The sequence below is a fragment of the Lingula anatina genome, chromosome 10, assembly GCF_051362555.1.
Source record: "Lingula anatina isolate TDL-2025a chromosome 10, LinAna3.0, whole genome shotgun sequence".
In the NCBI taxonomy this organism is placed as follows: Eukaryota; Metazoa; Brachiopoda; class Lingulata; order Lingulida; family Lingulidae; genus Lingula; species Lingula anatina.
The window spans coordinates 5,527,501-5,551,811 of record NC_141776.1 but is presented as its reverse complement, the minus strand read 5'-3'; the positions used below and the strand labels follow the sequence as shown (position 1 = coordinate 5,551,811).

Genomic DNA, 24,311 nt, shown 5'->3' with positions numbered 1-24,311 from the left:
AATTACCTAACGATTGATCAGATACTTAAAAAATACTTATGGTTTTTAGCATTTCTTCCTCGTTGTCAGCACATTTTTTTGGAAACACTCCCACCTCATCAATTTATGGAAACGCTTTTTATTTCTGCCTATGAACTTGGCAGACATTGTTCAATCTTTTGCATGGAAATCTTGTTTGTCAAAGATCACTTTTCGTGCTTTGCATTTGATTTATTTCACCTTTTGTATCGTGTGAATGTTTGTTAAAATCACCCAACCATTGATCAGATCCTTAAAAAAATGCTTAGGGTTTTTCCATTTTTTATTCTGGTTGTCGAAAACTTTCCCACCACATCAACATATGAAAGCGCGTTTTATTTCTGCTTAAAAAACTTGGAAGGCATTGTTCAAAAACAACATTGTATCGAAAACCTGTTTGTCACGGGTCTCCCTCCGTGGTCCAGCTATAAAAAGGAGGGTGCGCCCAGCTCGCAGCAGACGGCGAAATCGATCGGTCGGAAAAAGTAAAGCCCTGAGTGCTGCTCTTTGCTAGAAGAATTTTGATATTCTTTCAAGATGCTGCCAACTGTAAGTGAAAAGTCTGCCGAGCCAGGCGTGACAGTCATCACAGACGGTGGGTCCTCAGGACGTGACAGCGCCGAGGTAAGTGTTTCCACTTTTGAAGATGTTTAATCCAGGAACTTTTTACTCTAACTAGGGTCTTTCCACAAAAAAAGTGAACATTTGAGTCGCATCAGTCAATTTGCTTTTGTTGTGAATATTAATCGTTTTTCATTTTCTTTCTTTCACACATATTTTAGTATGGAATTTTTATGTTTTAGCAAAATTATCATGCTGGCGGTGAATGCAATTAGTGAAAAAAGACGACTGTAACATTAAAAAACGCTATTTTACGTCTTGTGTTTTCACAACCGACATACAAATGAGAGGTCTGCATTTACATATGCTATCACAATGTAAGCACTTATGATTTTAAAAAACATTTTCGAAAGTATAGATAAACAATAAAATTAGACCGCCTTCGATAATGTCATTTTTTATGATAATGAATATAAACATGAAGAAATTCTGACAGAGTCCCATTGTCAAATGATCAGTTTTTGTGAATCGCCCAGACTTTCAATGCAAGGTATAAGTAGTTGCACCGTTTTTCAAATTTTTCATAAAATTATATTTTTATATACCGATAGTTGCATCAATTTCTTTCAAACGCTTTACAACACAGTTGGCGATGAGATAAACAGTCATATTCCTAGTTTTCTTTTGTTCCAATTCATCTTTTGATTTGTTATATTTCAGACCAAGGCGTCGTACAAGAAGTACATCATTGTTGCTGTTGCTGTCATTGTTGTTGTTGCTGTTGCTGTCGGTGGAACTTTGGGAGCAGTTCACATCTCTAACAAGACAGCACAAGACGTGTGGAAGGTAGGTATACTGTATCACTAAAAAGAGGGTGATTATTATTATTATTATCATTAAAAATATTTTTTGCTAATTGTCAGGATGTGTTGAAGGTAGGTATACTGTATCACTACAAATAATAATAATAATAATAATAACAATAATAACAGAATATTTGGGAATTCTGCTTATTATAATTTATGACACATACAGATCACTTTAGTAAAAGCTTAAATTTATTAAAAACCCTCGAACGCGCATAAAATATCTCAATTGCAAAACGTATCTATCTGGTTTTAAAGGAAATTGGTGGAATTATATGCAAAGCAGTGAGCAATCAAAACTAACGATCTTATCACCATCATCACCTTATGTGATTATTATTATTTCTTCAGGAGTACCATCTCCGTTTAACCGACAAGCAAGGGAAGAAAGTTGACGAAAAGGTTCAGGTTGATCTGAAGGACAACATCACCGTGTACAACGTGAACAACGAGAAGTTCCACGTAGCCATGGACAACTCGAGGGTAAGTAGAGGCGATCTAACTTTATTGTGAAAATTGTTTATCAAAGGAGGATTATTTTGCTTATACTTTGTCAGAATGCAAACAATGTTAAGTACCTCTAAGCTGAGATCTGTAGAATTTACGGGATTCAACGCGGTAACATGTTTACATTTATGTGTCACTACCTTTCAATTTTGATGTGTTTCATATGTCAGTGAATTAATTCTCTTGGCTATGTCTATATTCCATTGATTAATACCTGTTTTTTATCAATTTTTTCAGCAAAAAAAGAAATAAATAAATAAAAATAAAATAATAATAATAATAATAATAATAATAATAATAATAATAAAATCCAAATATTCTTTGAGAATATCCCATTATTTAAAACAAGAGTGAAAAGCTCCGATTGTTTCTTTTTAGGGTCTGGTAGTATACAAGATGGAAATGAACAACAAGTTTGCTTGTTACTTAACTCCAATGAACAAATCTGAAGAGACCGACAGCAAGGACGTGGCCAATGCTTTGGAACAACCGGTGCGATTTACTTCATATTAATTCAGACTTTGAATCTGTGTTTAAATCTTTACATACACAGTACTTTTAATTGTGTTTAAATATATAAAGTGGCATTTAAACATGTGCAAGATATGACTATAACTTAAACCTAAACTATACCATCATGTTTTAGAATACCGTCGAAAATACGACATCAGATGAAGATAATGAACAAAAACAATTCGTTGCCAACACCTCTCCGATCAAGGACAAGTCCTTCCTAAGTCCCAGAATGCAGGAATTCTGCAAGGATCTGGAGGCATACTGGCTTACTCAGAAGGACGGCAACACTGTAGATGGCGCCAGCACCCAAACCCCGGCAGGTACGCAAAATATAAATCTCTGAAATGCTAACCATTACCCGATGCAAAACTTACAACAATTACCATTCAGTAAATTTACTTTTAACTTTCTATGTACATGTAGAATCCACAAGACATTAGGAACATTACCCTTCGATTATATTATATTATATTATATTATATTATATTATATTATATTATATTATATTATATTATTCAGGAGGTGAACGCCAGAAGCGAGCCTATTGCTACCGGTGGCGTATATGCCGTTATATAAGACGCGTATGCATTAGGATCGGTTTTCGTAACTATTGCCGTTATGTATACTATTATAGATACTGTTATAGGTACAGATGCTACGGTAAATAAACGTTGCTGTGAAGCATTTGTTCATCTCAAAGATTATTGCAAAGCGTGATAAGTCAACTTTAAAGTCAACTTTTTAACTTCCCGCGGCCGTGTGTTTCCGAGAATATTTCAGAGCCATAAGTGAAAAAGGATTAATCCACTGTTACATGAGTAGATATGATATAGGAACCACTAGTACAGAGTGACGTTTCAGAAAATTCCCCATCAATAGTTCTCAATCAGCCACCCCAGTTTTGTTTTGTTTTGTTTTTCAATAATACCCAAGTATGCATTTTTGTGTGTAAACTGTCATAACAACGACAGTGAAATCAGTATTCCAGATAAATGAAAATGATGCATCATTTAGTTATTCTTCTATTAGCAAAGCTTCTATTACTATTTGTTTGTAATCGAAAAGATTAAGCAGGGTCTGACAATTTTGGTGAAATGTTCTTTTTTTTGGATTTGCATCTATTTACGAAATCAAATAACAAAGATGCTAAAATTCGGCATAAAAGGTTTATCATTGTCTTTGATATGATTGTTCAAAAAGTACTAGTACAGAATGGTGTTTAAGATAATCCCTTCCGCAGTTCTTATTCAGGGCCCTTGTTTTGTTTTTAATAAGTCCCACATATGCATTTTTGTATGTTAACTGTTATGTCGGCAACATTAAAATTATTATCCTAGGTTATTGTTAGCTACACATTTTTTACTTGTGCTTCTTTTGCCTTGATTTTTGCTTTGTTTTAGAAAAGATGAATAAAAGTCACTATGTGACTTTTTTCTAAGTTGTTATCATTGTTTTAATGCCTTTTATTTATTAACAAAAAAACAAAAAAAAAAAAAAAACAAAAAAAAAAAAAAAAAAAAAAAAACATGCATAAATCAGCGATGTTTGAATTCGGTGAAATAGGCTGTTCACTGTCTTTCTGGTAATGGTATTTTAAAAATCACGATTTCGAAAGAGATAAATGTGTTTTCGACGTATGAAGCGTTACTTTCAACCCTTCGTTACACTTGACTGTATGCCATTTTGGCAGTCTTTACGTCTTTATTTGGGGTGTAAAATTGAACCACAAACTTTTTTCAGTTTTCGTGGAAGATATTTTTTCCTCCTTTTTATCGTGTTCATAGAGTTTTAAAATACCTAAGGAGTGGCACTATTTGATGGATACATTAAATTCATAAAATGCCTTTTTTATGCATTCTTGGTCTTTTTTCCAAGTCCCTGTAATAACTACACAATATGTGAATATTAGCAAGTTTCTTGACTTATGGGGTATTCTCGCTGGATAAGTTGATTTGGAATGACCCTGAAGACGTTAAAAGCACCAGGGTATCCGAAACAGCACAAGATTTATGAAAAGTTTAAATTATGCAAGGGCCTTCGGTTTTCGTTTTAAATTCCCCTATATGGATGACGCCATGTTATGGCTTTTCCGAATTGGCCAACGTTTAAGAATATTTGCCTTAAAACAGTTAATTTAAAGTCACTCAGGTAAAGCTAGCCCAAGGCAGACAAAAATGACCAAATTCCAAAATATGATGTTATGGCTTTGTTACCAAAATGTATTTTTCTCGTTGTTGTGATTCAATTTCTTTGAGTATAAAATAAAACAAATTACTATCAAGGTGTTACTCCTTCGGCTTACAACAAAAATCGATACTGCATATCTGATTAAATCTTAATTTAATCGATGTATTATATGTCAAAGTAGAAAAAACGGACTAAAGGCCTTAGCCACAATAAACAAGTGACATTGTCATTGACACAATACAGCAAAATAAAATGTATCCGACAATTGCTTTTTTGACTATTTTCCTCATAAACATAGGGTTATAACCCTTTGTACTCCAGACCCAAAGACACGTTACATATACGGAAGGTAACATGTTAATAGTCATAGGTTTTTCGTTAAATTTAATTGACGGCCTTTACTTACCGTGGCGCATATATCTAACAAGATTCCACCCACAGACGATAACGGACTACTATAGTAGCTTATGAGTGTCAGAGGTCATTTCCGGTCAATTACAATACACTTTTACAAAAGATAATGGAATAATGAACGAACTAGATACTTTATTATGCTATTGCACATACCCATTAATATACATCATCTCCATGGCTTTCACAATGGCCCAAGAACAATTTGAACGTTATATGAAGGCTACAGTGTATCCTGAAGTTGTCATGTTTAGCATGTTAAATAGCGCATTAATCTCTGTTGCACTGAGGTGTCCAACTGCAATTCAAATTCTGCATAACAAACGTCAAAGGGCGATTAAGCATCTTTTTTATATCTGAATCACTGGGGGCATCCGCAAACATTTGAAAACTGTACTAGTATTCAGATAGCCGTCGCTGCCCAGACTGTAATAAACCATGTCAAACAACCAAGGGTGAGGATAAAGGCAGGGGAGGGTTGATAGTAACGATAATAAAACATGTGTAACCCTCCACTACATAAAGAATCTGTCTGACAAATTAAAGAAAAAAGTGACAGTCCATAAACCATCCCCTACCCTTACTAACCAACTGGTCAATGCGAAGGACATAATAACTGCAAAATAGTTTTTAAACGTAGTAAAAGATGTACGGTGTAAAGAAAGAGAATGCAAACACACACACAAACACACACACACACACACACACACACACACACACACACATATGGGAGGGGGGGGGGGGGGCAAAACAGTGACTTTTGCTTATTTACCCGAATTGACCAATCTATATTAAAACTACAGTCACTCATATGGTACTAAGACGTTGTGTGATCTTTCCCAAGGAGGTACGGTTCAGGCGACGAATAAAAAAGACCTTTAATGAGCGATTGAACAGCCTACCCTCACCAAGCATGGTAGCCTAGATACGAACTACATGTACCATAACTGTGGGACCAGCTGTAAAGTGGGGCATTTTTGTCCTACGTCCGGCACACGCGAACTTTTTTTATGACAATACATTATATTAGCAAAGGAAATTCACTTCCTTTTACAGTGTATCTCAGGGGCGTAACCAGACCTTTAAAAATTGTACGCACAGATTTTTAAAATTCCCAGCAAAATGTAGACTAACGCAAGAGATGAAGGACAGCGTAATTACAGCATATGTACCACACATCGCAGCTTAATTTCCATTAATAATAAAATCATTATTTAGTCAGAAATATTCTCGCAATTAAAAAAGTTTCAATATTCTTATTACCCAGAACGGTATATTTATTTAAAAGGAGGCTAGCTTCGCATATGTGGAACCCCCTTCGAATAATCCTGGATCCACCTCTGAGTTGATCTAACATACGGTTTCATTCACCTTACATGTGGATGCATGGCTCCCAAAAACAACCAATTGTACGACACGACAGAGCTCTGATACATCTAAGTTTAATTATTTGTTTGTAAAAATTGCCCATGTCAGCCTGTTAGTTTGGAGGGGTAAGCTGGGTCAAGTCCATGTCAAAATTCTTTGAAGGTTTGCAGGAGAAATTCTTCCTTTGTTTCTCTAACTCCTTCTTAAACCTGGTGTCCAGATTTTATCTAGTGCCTCCAGGGTTGCGGGAGCTGCTCTTTGAAAGAGGTAAAGGTAAAGGAAGTTTCAGTTAGATGGACGATTAAGATAGGACTTGTTAAGGTTACAGGCATTGTTTACCTCTGTTTGCAAGAAGGGGGGGGGGGGAGGGGGGGGGTCAGAATAATTGTGCCTATACAATTGATACAGAGGACTTGTACATACAAGTGACTTTAATAAGCAGAGGATTTTCTTTTATATTCCGTGAAAAATAAAATAATATCATGGTTGGCCAAAAAATTGTACGCACAGTGCATCCGTGCGTATGCCTAGTTACGCCCATGTATCTTACTTGAAAACGGACATCTTATCCTATCCTTCAATCGGCACATTTTATCCTATCCTTCACAGAGTTTCATATTCATTTTTGATTGTTGAAGGAAATCTGTAAAAGAGAAAAAAAAAACAGGAAACAAGAATATAAAGGGAAAAACAATGATGCCTTTTTACACCAACTATTTGTTCCATTTTCGGATAGCAGATAGGGAACGAATATCAAACCTCATGAATCTTCTCCACGTTTTTAAGTACGATCGCTTAATGACATGAGAACTTTAAAATATTGTAAACACAACATTTAATTTTCAATTAAAATTCCTTTTGTTTTAATAATTGCTCTTTGAAAGGTCATTCCATACTAAAACTATAACATCAACTTTGACTCATGTCAATACGCAACATATCGTGTAATATTTTCATTATTTTGAATTGCCTTTTTATTTTTATTTTACTTTTTTCATGTACTATCCTCCTATATTGAAAGAAATCAACAACGTTGAGTGGAGTAATCTCAGCCCGGGATACATCAACAAACAGGCTGAGTTAGTACCGTAAAGGATATATGCCGTCACCGGCTTCGTGGCCTTGGATTACTTTTGAATGGCTCTGGCATTCTCTCCAGTGTACTGGTATATTCCCTTGAACATGACATTTGCTTTGCCTACAAATTGCTGATAATTTATCAAATTTATGACAGATTGCCAGAAGGAACCCAAACAAGAACATAATATACTGTTATTTGAAGGTAGAACATGAAAATGTAATAAAGAACTGCCGAGCTAGTTGAACTGTGCATGGTATTTAAGTTGAACTTATTAGAATCACAGAGATGCAATATTGTGGGAATATTCCATCATTTTTCACAAAAAGTGAATTGCCCCGTTGGTTTCCTTCCAGAGTCTAGTAGTATACAAGATGGAAATGCAAGGTTGCTTGTTACTCGCCTCGACGTGGTCAGCGCTATGGAACAGCCTGTACAACAAACGTCATTATTTATTCAGTCTTTTTGTTTACCTTTTTTCATAAATGTTGCTGTTGATTGTGTTTGAAAATATAGATATAAACATATGAAAAAAATTGCAAGACATGAAAAAAATCTTCACATAACCTGTGCAGTTTTTCTTTTAGAACGCCGTCGAGAACACGACAGATGATGAAGATGGTGATGATGATGACCAAGAAAGCTTCGTTGTAAATACTTCCCAGATCAAAGACAAATCCTTCCTAAGTCCCAGGATGCAGGAATTCTGCAGGGATCTGGAGGAATACTGGCTCACTCAGAATGACGGCAACACTGTAGATGGCGCCACCGTACGAATCCCGGCAGGTACGCACAATACAAATCTCTGAAATGTTAACCATAACCCGATGCAATACCTACAACAGTAACAATGTAGGTAAATACACTTATTGCTCTGTATATAGAAGTTACAGGACATGAAATGCTGGCCGTTATTTCGATTTTGGCATCCTCTACTCTACTATACTCTACTCTACTCTACTCTACTCTACTCTACTCTACTCTATTCTATACTCTTTCAGAGAGCGCTGAAGTTAGTGTCTAGTTTCTAGTTTCGTTTTTCAAAAACGAACCTGGCCACCAGAAACTAGTGTCGTTTTTCATAAACAAACCTGGCAACCAGAAACTAGTTTCGTTTTTCAAAAACGATTCTGGCATCCAGAAACTAGTGTCGTTTTTCGAAAAACGATTCTGGCAACCAGAAACTAGTGTCGTTTTTCAAAAACGATTCTGAGAAGCCAGAATCGTTTTTGCGGAGAGAAACAGGGGTGGGCAGAGGGAGAGGCAACCAGCGGTTAGCGTGTACCACGATTAGGTAACCCTCACCACGAAAGCCGGGCAGGGTTTTACGGTCTCTCCTCGACGTGCGCTGAGACCGAGACGGTCGCCGATTATTTCCTACAGGTACGGGCAACCCTCATCGCAGAAGCTTGACAGGGTGTTTACAGAGTTACGGTCTTTCCTCGCCCCGCTGGGAGGCCGAGTTGACCGCCGCTACCAGTCACAGGCAGCCTGCACAGTGGAAGCCGGGAATGGAGTTTAAGTGGGGGTGGGGGTGGGGGAATAAGGGTGAGGTTGAAGAGGGGAAAGGGGAAAGGGGCCCCCGGGGCCTCCCTTCGTAGTTTGATGTATAATTTTAATTTTATTGAATTTTTCAAAAACGATTCTGATGCCCAGAAACCAGTGTCGTTTTTCAAAAACGATTCTGAGAAGCCAGAATCGTTTTTGCGGTGAGAAACAAGGGTGGGCAGAGGGTGAGGCAAGTTTAAGTGGGGGTGGGGGTGGGGGAATAAAGGTTAGCTGAAGAGGGGGAAGGGGCCCCTGGGCCTCCCTTTGTAGTTTGAAGTGTAATTTTTAATTTTATTGAATTTTTCAAAAACGATTCTGATGCCCAGAACCAGTGTCGTCAAAAAAATCAATTGTCGGATACATTTTTTTTGCTGTATTGTGTCAATGGCAATTTTACTTGTTTCTTGTGGCTAAGGCCGTTAGCCCGATTTTTTTTTCTATATTTTGACCTATACTACATTGATTAAATTCAGATTTAACCAGATAAGCAGTATCGATTTTTGAAATAGGCCAAAGGATAAACACCTTGATAGTCATTTGTTTTATTATATACTCAAAGAAACTGATTCATAACAACGAGAAAGAATACATTTTGTTAACAATGCCATAACATCATATTTTGGAATTGGCCATTTTTGCCTGCCTTGGACTAGCTTCTCTTGAGTGACTTTAGAGAAAATGTCTTAAAGTAAATATTCTTAAAAGTTGGTCAATTCGGAAACGCCATAACATGGCGTTGTCCATAAGGGAATTTGAAACCAAAACCTAAGGCCCTTGCATAAATTTAACTTTTCATAAATCTTGTGCTGTTTCGGCCACCCTGGTGCTTTTAACGTCTTAAGGGTCATTCCAAATCAACTCATCCAGCGAAAATACTCCATTAATAGAAACTTGCTGATATTCACATATTGTGCAGTTATTACAGGGACAAGGAAAAAAAACGACCAGAAATGAATAAAAAAGACATTTAATAAATGTATCTCATCAATAAAGCTCTATGAAATCGACAAAAAGGAGGAGAAAATGCACGAAAGCACGAAAACTGAAATAAGATGTTTGTGGTTCATTTTCACACGCCAAACAAAACTGTAAAGTCTGCCAAAGAGCCATGCAGTCGTGTGAACAAGCCGCTGTGAATAAGGGTTGAAACTAACACCTTATACATCGAAAACACATTTTATCAAGAAAAACAATTTTATAGACATTTCTTTACATCTGTAGAAGTCACAGTGAAACAGTCGATTTGAGGGGGTACCTTTTATAAATTTTACTAAATGGTATAAAATGTGTATATTTTCACCACTATTTTGTATTTCTTTAACCATTAATTATGTTAGACACGGTATCCGTAATAAAAAGCACTATTTCTAACAGTTCACAGCTGTGAGGTGATCATTTTTGATAATATAAGTACATGGAAATGGGGGTGGGACAACATTTTTGACCAATTTTGTATATATATATATATATATATATATATATATATATATATATAGTTTTTTTTTGTAAAAAAATAAAAGCATTTAAGAAAAACAGTGACAACTTAGCAAAAGGTCAGGTAGTGTCTTTAATTCATCTTTCAAATTCGAAGCAAATAACAACGGAAAGGAAGCACAACTAAAAGAACAATAACCTAGGATAATCAACTAACAATAACCTAGGATAATCATTTTAATGATGCCGTCATTACAGTTAACATATAAAAATGCACACGTGGAATTTATTTAAAAAAACATTTTACCAAAAAGTCAATTATTGCTTAATCTATTTGAATACAAACAAATAGTAATAGAGTCATTGCTAATAGAACAATAACTAAATGATGCATAACTTACTATTAGCTGGGATAATGATTTGTTGTTATGACAGTTAACACACCAAAAAATACACACATGGGTATTATTGAAAAAAAACCTGGGATTGGCTGATTAAGAACTCTGGAGGGGATTTTTCTGAAACGTCACTCTGTACTGGTACCATGTGGCTCCTATTTCATGAATACCCATGTAACAGTGGATTAACCCTGTTTAATTTATGGTTCTGAAATATTCTGGGATAGACATGGTCGCGGGAAGTTTTTTAAGTTGACTAATCACACTTTGCAAAAATATTTGTGTTAAACTATATTTAGCAGCAGCGTTTATTTACCAGAGCATATGTACCTCCTACAGGGTCTTACAATGTATATGTACCTATAACGGCAATGCCACCGAGAACCGATCCTGAACCTTATGCATGTGCCTATTCTACACGGACACCTGTAAGGTATCCAGGAGCAAGCTCGCTTCTGGCGTTTACTTCCTGAAAAATAATATAATATAATATAATCGAAACGATGGGTAATGGTGATGTTCCTAATGTCTTGTAGATTCTACATGTATGTAGAAAGTAAAAAGTGAATTTACTGCATGGTCATAGTTGTAAGTATTGAATCAGGAAATGACTAACATTTCAGAGATTTATATTTTGCGTACCTGCCGGGGTATGGGTGCTGGCTACATTGTTGCCGTTCTTCTGAGTAAGCCAATATGCCTCCAGATTCCTGCAGAATTCCTTCATCCTGGGACTAAGGAAGGACTTGTCCTTGATCGGGGAGGTGTTGACAACGAATTGCTTTTGTTCATTATCTTCATCTGATGTCGTATTTTCGACGGTGTTCTAAAAACATGACGGTATAGGTTAGGTTTAAGTTATAGTCATATCTTGCACATGTTTAAATGTCACTTTATATATTTAAACACAATTAAAAGTATTGTGTATGTTTAGATGTAAACACAGATTCAAAGTCCGAATTAATATGAAGTAAATCGCACCGGTTGTTCCAAAGCGTTGGCCACGTCCTTGCTGTCGGTCTCTTCAGATTTGTTCATTGGAGTCAAGTAACAAGCAAACTTGTCATTCATTTCCATCTTGTATACTACCAAACCCTGAAAGGAATGGAATATTCCCACAGGATATTTGGATTTTTAGCCGACAAAATTGATGGAATATATACATATCCAAGGAACTAACTTTATTGGCATTTAAAACTCATAAAAATTGAAAGGTAGTGAAAGGTAGTATAAGTAAAATATTCCGCCTTGATTAGCAATTTACACAATAACGTTTAAACCCCCTCTACCCACCCTCGAGTTGTCCATGGCAACGTGGAACTTCTCGTTGTTCACGTTGTACACGGTGATGTTGTCCTTCAGATCAACCTGAACCTTTTCGTCAACTTTTTTCCCTTGTTTGTCTGTTAAACGGAGATGGTACTCCTGAAGAAATAATAATAATCACATTAGATGATTATGGCGATGAGATCGTTAGTTTTAAATGCTCATGTTTCTTTGCATATTATTCCACCGCTTTCCTTTAAAACCAGATCGATACGTATTGCAAGTGAGATATTTCATTCGCGTGCTAAATTTAAGCTTCTTCTAAAGTGATCTGTTTGTGTCATAAATGTAAATTAGCATAATTCCCAAATATTCTATTATTATTATTATTATTATTATTATTATTATTAGTGATACAGTATACCTACCTTCCACACGTCTTGTGCTGCCTTGTTAGAGATGTGAACTGCTCCCAACGTTCCACCGACAGCAACAGCGACAACAACAATGACAGCAACAGCAATAATAATGTACTTCTTATACGACGCCTTATTCTGAAATATAACAAATTAAAAGATAAATTGGAACAAAAATAAACTTGGAATATTATTGTTTATCTCATCGCCAACTGTGTTTGAAAGAAATTGATGCAACTATTTAAAAATATAATTTTATGAACATTTTGAAAAACGGTGCAAGTAATTGCAACAACTTATATTTTGCATTGAAGGTCTGGACGACAGACAAAAAATGACAATCTGACAATGGGATTCAGTCAGAATTTCCTCGTCTTTGTATCCATTATCATAAAAAATTACATTATCGAAGGCAGTCTTATTTTATCTAGTTTATCTAGTTTATCTATACTTGCAAAAATTACTAATTACATTCACCATTGCAAGCATGATAATTTTGCTAAAACATGAAAAGAAAATGAAAAACGCTGAATATTCACAACAAAAGCAAAGTAACTGACGTGACTCAACTGTTCAATTGTTTGTGGAATGACCCAAGTTAGAGAAAAAATTCCTGGATTAAACATCTTCAAAGTAGACGCACTTACCTCAGCGCCGTCACGTCCAGAGGACCCACCGTCTGTGATGACAGTCACCCCTGGCTCGGCAGACTTTTCACTGACAGTTGGCAGCATCTTGAAAGTATATCAAAACTGTTCTATCAGAGAGCAGCACTCAAGGCTTTACTTTTTCCGACCGATCGAGTTCGCCGTCTGCTGGGAGCTGGGCGTACCCTCTTTTTTAGCTGACATCACGGAGGGAGATCTTTGACAAACAGGTTTTCGATATCAAAGAAAAAACACTGTCTTCCAAGTTTTTAAGCAGAAATAAAACGCGCTTTTATATGTTGATGTGATGGGAAAGTTTTCGACAACCAGGAAAAAATTGTAAAAAACCCTAAGCATTTTGTTAAGTATCTGATCAATGGTTGGGTGATTTTAATAAGTATTCACATGATACAAAAGGTGCAATAAACCAAATTCAACGCATAAATGAGATCTTTGACAAACAAGTTTTCCATACAAAAGACGGAGCAATGTCTGCCAAGTTCATAGGCAGAAATAAAAAGCGCTTTCATATGTTGATGAGGTGAGAAACTTTCCAAAAAAAAAAAAAAAAACGCACTGCTTTTAAGAACATGACAACAAGGAAGAAAAACCGTAAGTATTTTTTGAAGTATCTGACCAATCGTTAGGTAATTTGAACAACACAATACAAAACGTGTAAAATTCATTTCGAGAAAACTAGAAAAAATGTTTTAGTTAATTTGCTCTTGACGCCGATGCCAAATATATATTTAGGCAAATAATCTGCTCTTTTACACGTGTTAATTGGGGGGGGGGGTCTATCAAACCACTCACGTGCCAATAGGAAAATGATGCAAGTCCGTGAACAAAAAAAAAAAAGGAGGAGCTATGCTGAGGTTAAAGGCAACGAAAAGTTGCAGTGACTTTCCGTGAAGAGAGACAGAGAGATTTGATAGTTACACTTTTTAAAATTTATAGACTGATTATGTAACTTATCTTCTTGTCCTTTTATGCACATGTAAGCCCTGTACCTTCAATCTTATGGTAAGAGTCATATGTATTGGGCGTTGGTCAGTTCTTCTGTTACACCCCAAATAACGTTATCTACGTTATGTGTTAGACACTTATAATTACAAAAAGGTAACTCATGTAAGGAAAAAATAAAGTAAATCTCAAAGGATAATCGTTCATATTTATAGACATTAATTGTAGTGAAATAGCAGGAAACAAAAATAAACACGGTGAACGACTCCAAGGCATGTAATTTAGTTCTACAAATGTGTGTCTCGACGCTGACAAGCTGTCATTAAGTGATTATTTATCATATTTGAAAAAAAAAATGATGCGGTGTCGCATTTTTTAAACCTACGAAATTCAAAAACACAACGACGTTAGCATAAGCAAGGTCGAAGTAATTCATTTATTTATGTATTTATTTATTTATCTAAAGCCTTTTAAAAATTCACAAATAAATCTGTGTCGTCCCAATGGAGCCGAGATTTAATGACTGTACCCCCGCAGGGACGACGCATGGGGAGGCGTGTGAGAGGCGAAGAGACTATTAAAAGATTAGGCGTTTTTTCTTTCATGTACGTCCGCCATATTTAGTTCCAGGATTTGTAAAGCCATGGCTCAACTCGTTGTGAATGCGATCTTAGGTTACTGGCTCATAATTAGGGTAAGTAGGACTTGTATTACTGTCGGACATTTATTCCTGTTACAGTAATGTAAGTACGGCCATTTGAAAGTCCTATACTTACGCAATAATAAGGTTAAATGATACAATTATAAATGTATATGAAATCCTTCTGGTGAGCCAAATATCAGAGAAAAAATTAGTGGTTTGCAACTTCAGCTCGTCTGTGTAGTGGTTAGCGTGCAAGTCCGTAAGGTAAGTATTCATGAATCGGTTTGTTACATCTTTGCGTTCGAAACCTACCTTTGACATGACTTTATACCCACCTCAGCCCCCCCCCCCCCCCCCCCCCCCCCCCCCCCCCCGAGGGCAGAATGAGGCACATAGTACATCCTGGTCATCCGCATTCCATCTCCAGTCGTCTTGACCTGTCATGCTCCACACTACCCTAGTCAGCATACCGCAGCTTATGGGGGCCCTAAATAAGCGGTCGACATACAAAGAAGAAAATAAGGAAATAAAATTCAAGGAGTACCCCACTGATCTTTGCCACATGTAATGTGTACGCTCCTGAACAGTGAGGACAGAACTGGTTGTCAAGCTCGCTGGCCCACCAAAAGGTATAAATTATCACCTGATGACCTTGAGACTCCCTTTCTGTACAGGAAAGAAGTTTCCCACCATTGTCAGTGCCTATGCGCCCACCATGACCAACCCAGATGAGATCAAAGAAAAGTTCTATGTGGACATTGATGCTACCATCAACTCAGTTTCCAACACAGACAAGCTCTTTATACTCGGCGACTTGAACGCCAGAGTCGGCAGTGACCTCACTACATGGGAAGGGGTGGTTGGGAAGCATGGGATCGGCAACTGTAACACCAACAGACTGATGCTTCTCCAGACATGTGCCGAGCACAACTTTCTGATCACAAACACCATCTTTAGCCTCCTCACCTGCAACAGGACATCATGAATGCACCCACGCTCAAAGCATTGGCAACTCATCGACTTTGTCATCATCAGGAAGAGAGACAGGTAGGACATACGGGTCACTAAGGCAAAGTGTGGTGCAGAGGGCTGGTCCGAACTAAATATTTTATATCTGTTAGTCTATGTTTACATGTGATTTATTATCATGTACTGTATTTTCGCATAAACCTTGCCAGGATCTGCGATATCAAAAATCTTACAGGTCCTCTGGCTTTTCACGCGGTTTTCCCATTTCTGTATTAATCATCATTTCATTGTACATAGGCTGTTAAGGACGTGTTTGTAAAGTGACTGTACTGATCTCGAATGGAAAGAAGTCGGGCGCATATTTACACGAACGAAAAGGACGAAATATGGGTGAAAGTACGAGTACCAGCACGAGATGTAAATGAATCGACAAATCGATGTTTAATCGTATAGGAATGTTTGTTGTTGTTTCGAATTTGGTTCGTTAAGGCTTCATCTGTTTTATTTTGATTGTATTTCACCCACGAAAGAGAGGTGTTCGCCTAACGCGTTTACCAGGTGTTCTTGTCTTTTTTTTCTGATAAAAATTATAATACCAATTGCGCGTCAAATAAAACCACAAAGTATTCCCCGTGTTCTTGAAAGGCATTTCTTCATCCTTTGGCTCGCATTCATGGCTGTTTGCATGATAAAACTGACTTTTGAAAAACGTCCTGGTTGTGACAGTCTTAAGTCATAAAAGATATCCCTTAATTAACATAGGTTATTTTAATTAAAATTATTTTAATTAAAATTGTAGTTTTATCCACGAAAGGGAGGGACACACGGTAATTTTATTTGTTTAGTACTTGATGTTTAGGCCTACAATTGTCATTTGCAAGAGTAGGCGTGAGTCACGATTTCGCGTCAAATAAAACCACATAGATATTTTCTAATTTTCTAAGGCAATTTTTTCAACATGACTCACGGTTTTAGCACCTGTTTGTATTTTAATTAAAATTGTAGGCCTTCAACAGCTGCCCTCAAACATAGTCTTATCGTTTGGTGCTGTGTTTGCCGAAGTCTCCTCATGTTCGTCCTCGCTTTAAAACGTGACTCCTGACACGTTCGAAACCTGTTGTTGTTTGCCACGCATTTAGATAACGCGTCAAGGTTAATGATTATTTTTGTGTTTGTGAGCTTGTAACACGCACGTGTCCGCCTCGGTATATTGTTTATTTTACTCAGTGTTTAATTTCTTTATAAAATGCATGCCATCGCCTACTGCGTGCCAGGAAGTGTCATGCAACATAGAATCATTATGTGTAATCACCTCGATGTCTGTTGCCTTTTATGGATTCATTCGTCTGTGTTTTCGTCAAAACTTATTTGAAAATTATTTAATGGGTACTTGGTATTTTCAGCCTTTTGTTCGTTTTTTCTCAATTTTTTCTGTTAACAACGTAAAATTATATATTGCCACGCATCTCTTTCATCAGTCACGCCTTTTATTTTGACTCTGATGATATGAACCACAAGTAATCAAGATATTGTATTGAAGTGTCACCCATAAAAAGAGAAATAAAATTAAGAACAGTGGCATTTCTATATAGAACTACGAGATACTGAATATCACTTAATACCGTGTATATACATGGAAACATCATTTATAAATAAAATTCCGAAATAAAAATAAAAAAGTCTAGAAATCGGCAGCAAGTTTTGGCAACTAAATTAATCATATCACTACTAATCAAAAATAAATACACACAATGGATAATAGAAGTGTAACCCCTACTGAACCAATACTTTGGAGGAGATAAATGACTGTGGAATGATATGCTCCTGATATCATTTTATTAACATCAAATTTCACACACACAAAAAAATGTAGACCAGGCATTATAACTACTCAAGATCCAAGATCTGCCTACTTTGTCAATTGATTACTTGATTATTATTTGATTACTCTGATTCAGGGGGTGACACTTGTATTGTCCATTGTGTGTACTTGTTATCATTTAAGAAATCAAAATTGTTATTAGAACGTTTAAGTTTTTAATTTCACCACGTTCATCAATAAAAGAGAGATAGTTAACTAAAATCCCCTTATCACACAATGCACAGGTTCTTTTCTCAAAATAGCTAGTTTTTTTCATATCGACCCGTTTCTATTCGAAGTGGGGCCACCCAACACTTCGATGTTTAATTGACAAAAATGTTTTTTTGCCATGACTACTTACTTCTAGACCTTTAAACAATCTGAACAATCTAAGTTTATTTCCCCCACCATTACTACAGGGAGTGACGTCCCATAACTAAGCATACCAGTCAGAGCGGCGTTTTGCAGCAGAAGACACCTTAACACAGTAAATTATGTAAGCCTACGAAATAAGAGAGTCGGTTGAAGACTAGCGGTGCGCTCCAATGTCATACAGGTAATATTTACTTCCAACTCTGGTTAGCCGTTTTTTGCTATAATTAGATACTTTTAACTCAAATATTGATTGATAGTTTTGTAATCACCTTTTCTTCGAAATTCGTTGTGGTTGCTGATCATGACTATGCACGCTATTTATACCTTTTCGAGTAACAGTGTTTTTTTTGACCGTCCGTATGCATGGCACTTCTCATTACGTTGAAGTTTTTTCTCAAAAGAAATATACCACTGGACTACAATGCATTCTTTTTAAATTCATAGACAAGATTTTTCATCAAGAAGTTTAGACCACTTTAGGGGCTAAAGTTTTTTCGTGAAACCAGCCCTTGTTGAAACAATTGCTGTGTGGCTGACTACCTGCACTGTAAAAACAGTGTTTAGCATTTAAATACAAACAACACACGTTAGGCATCTATACGCATTTAGAAATCTGTGTAAATGCTAAACGCGTATAGCTTTTCAAACGTTTCACAGAAGAAAAAGCTAGACACGTTGGCATTGTTACACGTTTAGCTATGTGTTTAGCTTCACCGGCATATGATTCTATAACAAGTCTATCACAAGCTAAGCACACTGGCTAAGCACTTCCCCTGCTAAGCGCGTGAGGCTGCTAAACATATGGAGCTGCTATAGGTGTGGAATTCCTTAACGCGTGGAGCTGCTAAACAACATGTTTAGCTTTTCAAGCTCGTCACAGAAAAAAATGCTTCACAATCCCATATATATGATCCCATAACAAGTTTATTACAAGACTCAACAATTTTGCTTAACACTTCCCCTTGTAAACATATGGGGCTGTTGGAGGCGAGAAGCAGCCTGCTCGAACGCGTTGTGTCCTTCCTTGCAGTAACGTGTGATTATTTAAAATAGGCCTATTAAGTAATAATCCAAATAACAAATAACGTTTTCACGACGTTATCAGCTGGTTACATGATGGTGATGGTATAGAATAACGTCATGGTAACGTTATGGGTGTTTTAACTCCATGCAAAATGATGCATATGCAGTTTTATAAGCGTTTTATAACATTCTGGAAAAAAATTATTTAATGTTTTGAAAACTTTTTTTTATTAATCACCAAAACACGTCTTATGCTGTATACTACAGTTAGCGGTTAATTCCAAAATGGGCTTGGGTTATAGTCGGCGACTATAGCGGTGTGATTTGAAATATTCGGACTATCGTTACCAAAATAACCAGCATGTGATGAAAGCTTAAATAAACCATTATAATGAATACCCCACCATCATCCTGATGTTCTATTGTTCATTACTTCCGGAAAAAATAAATGAACATCAATACCTTAACGCATTTTATCAAAATATGAAAAAAATGTTTTAAAGTAAATGTGATAGTTGTTTCGTGTCTTTAGTAAACTAGTGAATTTTCCTAACTTGTTTTTCAGAAATATATTCCAATTAACTTCCTCGCAAGGTCAGCTAACACAAGGATGAATAAGTCCAGCTGTACAGATGATGGTGAGAATCAACTTTGTTGACGGTTCACGGTACCCTGTTATAGATAGAGATAGCTATGGCAGTTAAAGGTGACCGTGACTTCGCGCGCGCGCGCGCGTGTGTGTGTGAGAGAGAGTGACTGAAACAGTTGAAAACGTTACAACCTTAAAGTTAAACAAATACACCCTACATTTATTAGGCGTCAAGCACGTCAAAGCGTGTAACATGTTAATAGGCTAAACGTGCTTAGGTGCTAAACGCGTGGAAAAAATGAGACAAAACAGGCGCTTAGAAATGTGTCTCAGAGCTAAACACTGTTTTTACAGTGTGTAGAAGCGAACAGCTTATCAATTTGAAGAGAAATAATTCTGGACATTGCATTGTGTGTCTAACCAAAAATCCCGCTCACATTCATCCTTGAATGTCCCAAGTGGATTCTTAAAAAAAATGAATAAATAGATTTTATCACTTCAACCTTTCTTATGCTAACTAGTTCTGTTTTTGAATTGCGTAAGTTAAAAAAATGCGACACCTCATTTTCTTTTCAAATATGATAAATAATCACTTAATGACAGGTTGTCAGCATCTAGACTCAGTTTGTACAACTGAATGACACGCCAAAGAGTCGCTCTTCGTGTTTATTTTGTTTCCTTCTCTTGCACTGCAATTAATCTCTATAAATATGAACTATTATTCTTTGAGACGTACCTCACTTTTTCTTTACACGAATCGCATTTTTTTTTTGTAATTGTAAGTACCTTACACGTAACATGGATAACGATAAGATAAGATAAGATAGGATGAGATAAGATAAGATAAGTTAAGAGTTTATTTAGTGAATTATAAAATTCGGAAATCATTTTCCTTTTTGGAGCAAGTTTGATAATATACAGAATAGGTGTAATACAATAGATAAATTAAGAATTTGGTTTTGAGATCAAATTAAAATGCGTTACTGCACTTGGATAAAAGCTGTTTAAAAAGCTTTTACTCCTTTTAAAAGTTTAAAGTCTACTATTAATTGGTAAAAAGGTAAAAAGTGATGATGCAGGATGAGAAAAATCTTCCATGGTGTTAACAGTTCTTTTCTTCATTCTGTCGTTAAAATATCATGGGCAGATCCTGCCCGATTACATACACCTTGCTTGCAGTTTTTACAACGTTGGTTAGTTTATTTTTTCATCCCCAGTTGTTCCGCTATACCATATTATAATTCTGTACGCCAGGATGCTTTCAATTACACACCTATAAAATTGACTAAAATAGGCTCGCTATCAGTAAAAGTTCTCAATGATCCTAAAAATATAGTCTTTGCCGTACCTTCTTTACACTCCTCGCGGTATTATCTTTCCAATTAATTTTACTGTTCATGCGTATACCAAATAGATAAAATTCCTCTACCCTACTTACTTCAACGTCTCCAGTGTTCAGTGGTGCCTTATCATTCTGATTCGTTGTAAAATTCACTATCATTTCTTTGGTTTTAGCTACGTTCAAAATAAGATCATTACTCTCGCACCACCTTACCACCGACTCAACAGATTTTCTATGTGTACTCTCGTCATTATCAGTAACTAGCCCCACAAGCGTAGTATCATCCGCAAATGTCATAAGAAAATTTCCGTCGCTTACAATAGTACAATCATAGGTAAAAAGGGAGTAAAGACAAATTGAAAAGACGCATCCCTGTGGTGCACCGGTATTTAAAACTGTTGTTTTTGAGATAAATAGACGACTTAAACAGATTGTCTTTTATTTAAAAGAAAGTCTAAAATCCAGTCACAAATAAAAACAGGTAGCTCAAGATGGTTAAAATTTTCAAATACAGTTTTATTGGCACAATTGTGTTTAAAGCTGAAATGTAGTAAATAAATAAAATGCTAGAAGGGTGTAAGAAATGAACTGACCAATGCTCAATACTTAAGACTCTCTCCATAAGTTGGGGAAGTACAGGGCTTACATGTGCATTAAAGGACAGAGCTCAATTACAATCAATCAATCGATAAAATTTAATTGGAAAAGTGGAACTATCAAACCTCTCTCTCTCTCTCTCTCTCTCTCTCTCTCTCTCTCTCTCTCTCCAGAGAGTCACTGCAACTATGGGAGGCCTTTAACTTCAGCATGGCACCTCTTTTGATATTTTCTTTATATCCACGGACTTGCATCATTTTCCTATTGGCACGTGAGTGGTTTGATAGACACCCCCCCCCCCCCAATTAACACGCGTAAAAGAGCAGATTATTTGCCTAAATATATATTTGGCATTAGCGCCTTGAGCAAAATAACAAATACATTTTTTCTGGTTTTCTTGGAAGGATTTTACACCTTTTTTGTCGTGCTGTTCAAATTACCTAACGGTTGATCAGATACTTAAAAAATAATTATGGTTTTTAGCATTTCTTCCTCGTTGTCAGCACATTTTTTGGAAACACTCCCACCTCATCAATTTATGGAAACGCTTTTTATTTCTGCCTATGAACTTGGCAGACATTGTTCCATCTTTTGTATGGAAATCTTGTTTGTCAAAGATCACTTTTCGTGCGTTGCATTTGATTTATTTCACCTTTTGTATCTTGTGAATGTTTGTTAAAATCACCCAACCATTGATCAGATCCTTAAAAAATGCTTAGGGTTTTTCCATTTTTTATCCTGGTTGTCGAAAACTTTCCCACCACATCAACATATGAAAGCGCGTTTTATTTCTGCTTAAAAAAACTTGGAAGGCATTGTTCAAAAACAACATTGTATCGAAAACCTGTTTGTCACGGGTCTCCCTCCGTGGTCCAGCTATAAAAAGGAGGGTGCGCCCAGCTCGCAGCAGACGGCGAATTCGATCGGTCGGAAAAAGTAAAGCCTTGAGTGCTGCTCTTTGCTAGAAGAATTTTGATATTCTTTCAAGATGCTGCCAACTGTAAGTGAAAAGTCTGCCGAGCCAGGCGTGACAGTCATCACAGACGGTGGGTCCTCAGGACGTGACAGCGCCGAGGTAAGTGTTTCCACTTTTGAAGATGTTTAGGCCAGGAACTTTTTACTCTAACTAGGGTCATTCCACAAAAAAGTGAACATTTGAGTCGCATCAGTCAATTTGCTTTTGTTGTGAATATTAATCGTTTTTCATTTTCTTTCTTTCACACATATTTTAGTATGGAATTTTTATGTTTTAGCAAAATTATCATGCTGGCGGTGAATGCAATTAGTGAAAAAAGACGACTGTAACATTAAAAAACGCTATTTTACGTCTTGTGTTTTCACAACCGACATACAAATGAGAGGTCTGCATTTACATATGCTATCACAATGTAAGCACTTATGGTTTTAAAAAACATTTTCGAAAGTATAGATAAACAATAAAATTAGACCGCCTTCGATAATGTAATTTTTTTATGATAATGAATATAAACATGAAGAAATTCTGACAGAATCCCATTGTCAAATGATCAGTTTTTGTGAATCGCCCAGACTTTCAATGCAAGGTATAAGTAGTTGCACCGTTTTTCAAATTTTTCATAAAATTATATTTTTATATACCGATAGTTGCATCAATTTCTTTCAAACGCTTTACAACACAGTTGGCGATGAGATAAACAGTCATATTCCTAGTTTTCTTTTGTTCCAATTCATCTTTTGATTTGTTATATTTCAGACCAAGGCGTCGTACAAGAAGTACATCATTGTTGCTGTTGCTGTCATTGTTGTTGTTGCTGTTGCTGTCGGTGGAACTTTGGGAGCAGTTCACATCTCTAACAAGACAGCACAAGACGTGTGGAAGGTAGGTATACTGTATCACTAAAAAGAGGGTGATTATTATTATTATTATCATTAAAAATATTTTTTGCTAATTGTCAGGATTGTTGAAGGTAGGTATACTGTATCACTACAAATAATAATAATAATAATAATAATAATAACAATAATAACAGAATATTTGGGAATTCTGCTTATTATAATTTATGACACATACAGATCACTTTAGTAAAAGCTTAAATTTATTAAAAACCCTCGAACGCGCATAAAATATCTCAATTGCAAAACGTATCTATCTGGTTTTAAAGGAAATTGGTGGAATTATATGCAAAGCAGTGAGCAATCAAAACTAACGATCTTATCACCATCATCACCTTATGTAATTATTATTATTTCTTCAGGAGTACAATCTCCGTTTAACCGACAAGCAAGGGAAGAAAGTTGACGAAAAGGTTCAGGTTGATCTGAAGGACAACATCACCGTGTACAACGTGAACAACGAGAAGTTCCACGTAGCCATGGACAACTCGAGGGTAAGTAGAGGCGATCTAACTTTATTGTGAAAATTGTTTATCAAAGGAGGATTATTTTGCTTATACTTTGTCAGAATGCAAACAATGTTAAGTACCTAGAAGCTAAGATCTGTAGAATTTACTGGATTCAATGCGGTAACATGTTTACATTTATGTGTCACTACCTTTGAATTTTGATGTGTTTCATATGTCAGAGAATTAATTTTCTTGGATATGTTTATATTCCATCAATACCTCTTTTTATCAATTTTTTCAGCAAAAAAAAAAAAAAATAAATAAATAAAATAAAATAAAATAAAATAAAATAAATAATAATTATAATTATAATAAAATCCAAATATTCTTTGAGAATATCCCATTAT

At 36.1% G+C, this 24,311-nt stretch overlaps 4 protein-coding genes across 5 annotated transcripts in view; 3 read left to right on the top strand and 1 right to left on the bottom strand.

Moving 5' to 3' along the window:
• Positions 1 to 481: 481 nt before the first annotated feature.
• On the top strand, positions 482 to 3,906 carry LOC106176270 (uncharacterized). Its single transcript, XM_013558587.2, has 6 exons — positions 482 to 642; positions 1,300 to 1,425; positions 1,797 to 1,928; positions 2,331 to 2,444; positions 2,599 to 2,788; positions 2,988 to 3,906. Exons 1-6 carry the CDS (start codon positions 556 to 558, stop codon positions 3,134 to 3,136), a joined length of 798 nt encoding a protein of 265 aa, XP_013414041.2. The 5' UTR covers positions 482 to 555; the 3' UTR covers positions 3,137 to 3,906.
• Positions 3,907 to 10,590: 6,684 nt separating this feature from the next.
• On the bottom strand, positions 10,591 to 15,589 carry LOC106176269 (uncharacterized). Its single transcript, XM_086996648.1, has 7 exons — positions 15,372 to 15,589; positions 13,222 to 13,308; positions 12,587 to 12,712; positions 12,186 to 12,317; positions 11,874 to 11,987; positions 11,535 to 11,718; positions 10,591 to 11,361 (listed from the first exon to the last, which is right to left on the bottom strand). Exons 2-7 carry the CDS (start codon positions 13,306 to 13,308, stop codon positions 11,201 to 11,203), a joined length of 804 nt encoding a protein of 267 aa, XP_086852774.1. The 5' UTR covers positions 15,372 to 15,589; the 3' UTR covers positions 10,591 to 11,200.
• On the top strand, positions 15,474 to 21,876 carry LOC106176256 (protein CFDP2-like). Of its 2 annotated transcripts, none has more exons than XM_086996649.1 (2): positions 15,474 to 15,874; positions 19,621 to 21,876. In XM_086996649.1, exon 1 carries the CDS (start codon positions 15,474 to 15,476, stop codon positions 15,810 to 15,812), a length of 339 nt encoding a protein of 112 aa, XP_086852775.1. In that variant the 3' UTR covers positions 15,813 to 15,874; positions 19,621 to 21,876. The 2 variants fall into 2 exon arrangements, 1 of the variants encoding a protein (XP_086852775.1); XR_015331289.1 differs by lacking the exon at positions 15,474 to 15,874 and adding an exon at positions 17,058 to 18,213.
• A 600-nt stretch (positions 21,877 to 22,476) lies between these two features.
• LOC106158357 (uncharacterized) overlaps positions 22,477 to 24,311 on the top strand; it is a 3,510-nt gene continuing 1,675 nt past the window's right edge. Inside the window, exons 1-3 of the mRNA XM_086996647.1 lie at positions 22,477 to 22,658; positions 23,316 to 23,441; positions 23,818 to 23,949. Of these exons, the coding sequence (XP_086852773.1) occupies positions 22,572 to 22,658; positions 23,316 to 23,441; positions 23,818 to 23,949 (345 nt within the window). The 5' untranslated portion in view covers positions 22,477 to 22,571. The remainder of the gene's footprint in view (positions 22,659 to 23,315; positions 23,442 to 23,817; positions 23,950 to 24,311) is intronic.

Coding starts and splice junctions, on each gene's coding strand:
- LOC106176269 (XM_086996648.1), bottom strand. CDS start 13,308: ATGCTGCCAACTGTCAGTGAAAAGTCTGCCGAGCCAGGGGTGACTGTC. Junction 12,713..13,221: donor CTGGACGTGACGGCGCTGAG/GTAAGTGCGTCT, acceptor GTTATATTTCAG/AATAAGGCGTCGTATAAGAA. Junction 11,362..11,534: donor CAGCACCCATACCCCGGCAG/GTACGCAAAATA, acceptor ATTATTTTTCAG/GAAGTAAACGCCAGAAGCGA.
- LOC106176256 (XM_086996649.1), top strand. CDS start 15,474: ATGACCTTGAGACTCCCTTTCTGTACAGGAAAGAAGTTTCCCACCATT.
- LOC106176270 (XM_013558587.2), top strand. CDS start 556: ATGCTGCCAACTGTAAGTGAAAAGTCTGCCGAGCCAGGCGTGACAGTC. Junction 1,929..2,330: donor TAGCCATGGACAACTCGAGG/GTAAGTAGAGGC, acceptor GTTTCTTTTTAG/GGTCTGGTAGTATACAAGAT. Junction 2,789..2,987: donor CAGCACCCAAACCCCGGCAG/GTACGCAAAATA, acceptor TATATTATTCAG/GAGGTGAACGCCAGAAGCGA.